Raw genomic sequence first — 1,507 nt, forward strand, 5'->3', positions numbered from 1 at the left:
AGTTCCAAAACCTGATTTTCTGATCGAATCGATTCTTTCACTTTGTCAAACTCGAAATGGAGGCTCTCTTTACCAAGAGGAGAAGATAAGGTCTTTTGGCAATAGAAGGCATATTACTAATTGATTCTTTGGCCATTTTGTGTTCGAATTCTAAACCGGCGAGGTGTTGTTGGATGCTTCTGATCAATAGAACACGAAGAAGAATATCAAAAAAAAGGTTATGATGAGCTTGATCAGAGGAAAGGTTATGATGAGCATCTATTTGAGTCGATTATTTCCAAGATCTAATTCCAGTTTTTTCTTATGTAGGGGAAACGCCTTACAATCTGAAGTTTTACGCTTAAGGGAAGAAATGTTCTTGGTGGATGCAGGACTTGGGACTCCCAGAATTTGTATGCAAGATGAGCCTACAGGAGTGCCAATCAACCGAGCCACCAGGTTTGAGAATAGGGTGGGATTCCGGGATCTAGTGGCCGGTGAATCACTGATCAAAGAGCAGATTTTGGAGAGATTCTTCATCGATCTAGTGGCTGGTGAATCACTGATCAAAGAGCGAGCAGCCGCCAGGTTTAATGATTTGGTGGGATCTACAGATGTAGTGGCTGGTGAACCGCTTCTTCTTCTTCCACGAAGATTCAGACAAAACCGACCTTGGATGGAACTGAACAAGATTTGGTGAATGAATACAAAGGTCAAAGGCTTTATTATTGAGAAAGTAAAAGGAGGTTATTCAGTAGCCATCACAGGTTTCATTACTTTTCTTCCATTCCGTCGCAGAAGGAAAAGGATATCGAATGATCGATTCACCATTGAGAACATTAACCCCAAAAAGACTAATATTGTGGTGTGGATCTCTCTATGAATGGAAAAGGGGTGCTTCGGATCGGGAGTAACCACTAGTGATAGGGCAAAAATAAGGGGGAAGGACAAAGGAAAGAGCGATGCCTGCATTAAGATTTAAAACTTGTCGTCTACTTTTAGGAAATGTTTGGAACAGAGAACTTACAATAATACAACGCCGTATTCTCCGAAGATTGAGGAACAAGAAGAGATCTATTAAGAGAAATATTTATTCTAGAGAAAATCTTAACAGTTACATCCAATCACAAACTACACGAAAGTTGTCCCTTTTTTATGGAGACTTACCCATCACAGAGATGCACAGAGGAAGAGAACGAACTTCATATATCCCTTTTTTACTCAATCCAGTAACAAGATCGGACGTTATCCCGGTTCGTCTCCATTTTTGTGAAACTATTCCTCAAGCAAGGCAGCCGATAAGTCATCGAAGGGTTTGTGTGAATAATAGAATGGTTAATATTACTCATTTTAAACTCTCCCATGGTGATATAATATCTTTTCAAGAAAATGATGCGAGAACCCGCGGTGAAGAAATAAAAAGATCCTTCTATATCGAAATCTCAGTTGACAAAATAATAGGCAAATTCCTGGATCACCCATGGAGAAGAACCAAAACAGAATGGTTCCGCCTACTCAAAACTAAGAG

The 1,507-nt window shown here is 39.9% G+C and overlaps 2 protein-coding genes across 2 annotated transcripts; both read left to right on the top strand.

The window, feature by feature from the left end:
• Positions 1-216: 216 nt before the first annotated feature.
• LOC124891898 (ribosomal protein S1, mitochondrial-like) lies at positions 217-890 on the top strand (the record flags this gene model as incomplete). Its single annotated transcript, XM_047403461.1, is given in 1 exon segment — positions 217-890. A coding segment is annotated over 1 exon segment (463 nt), but the record flags the coding sequence as incomplete, so codon positions are not given.
• A 51-nt stretch (positions 891-941) lies between these two features.
• LOC124891897 (ribosomal protein S4, mitochondrial-like) lies at positions 942-1,399 on the top strand (the record flags this gene model as incomplete). Its single annotated transcript, XM_047403460.1, is given in 1 exon segment — positions 942-1,399. A coding segment is annotated over 1 exon segment (458 nt), but the record flags the coding sequence as incomplete, so codon positions are not given.
• Positions 1,400-1,507: the final 108 nt, after the last annotated feature.

Source organism: Capsicum annuum, unplaced genomic scaffold, assembly GCF_002878395.1.
Source record: "Capsicum annuum cultivar UCD-10X-F1 unplaced genomic scaffold, UCD10Xv1.1 ctg42241, whole genome shotgun sequence".
NCBI lineage: Eukaryota > Viridiplantae > Streptophyta > Magnoliopsida > Solanales > Solanaceae > Capsicum > Capsicum annuum.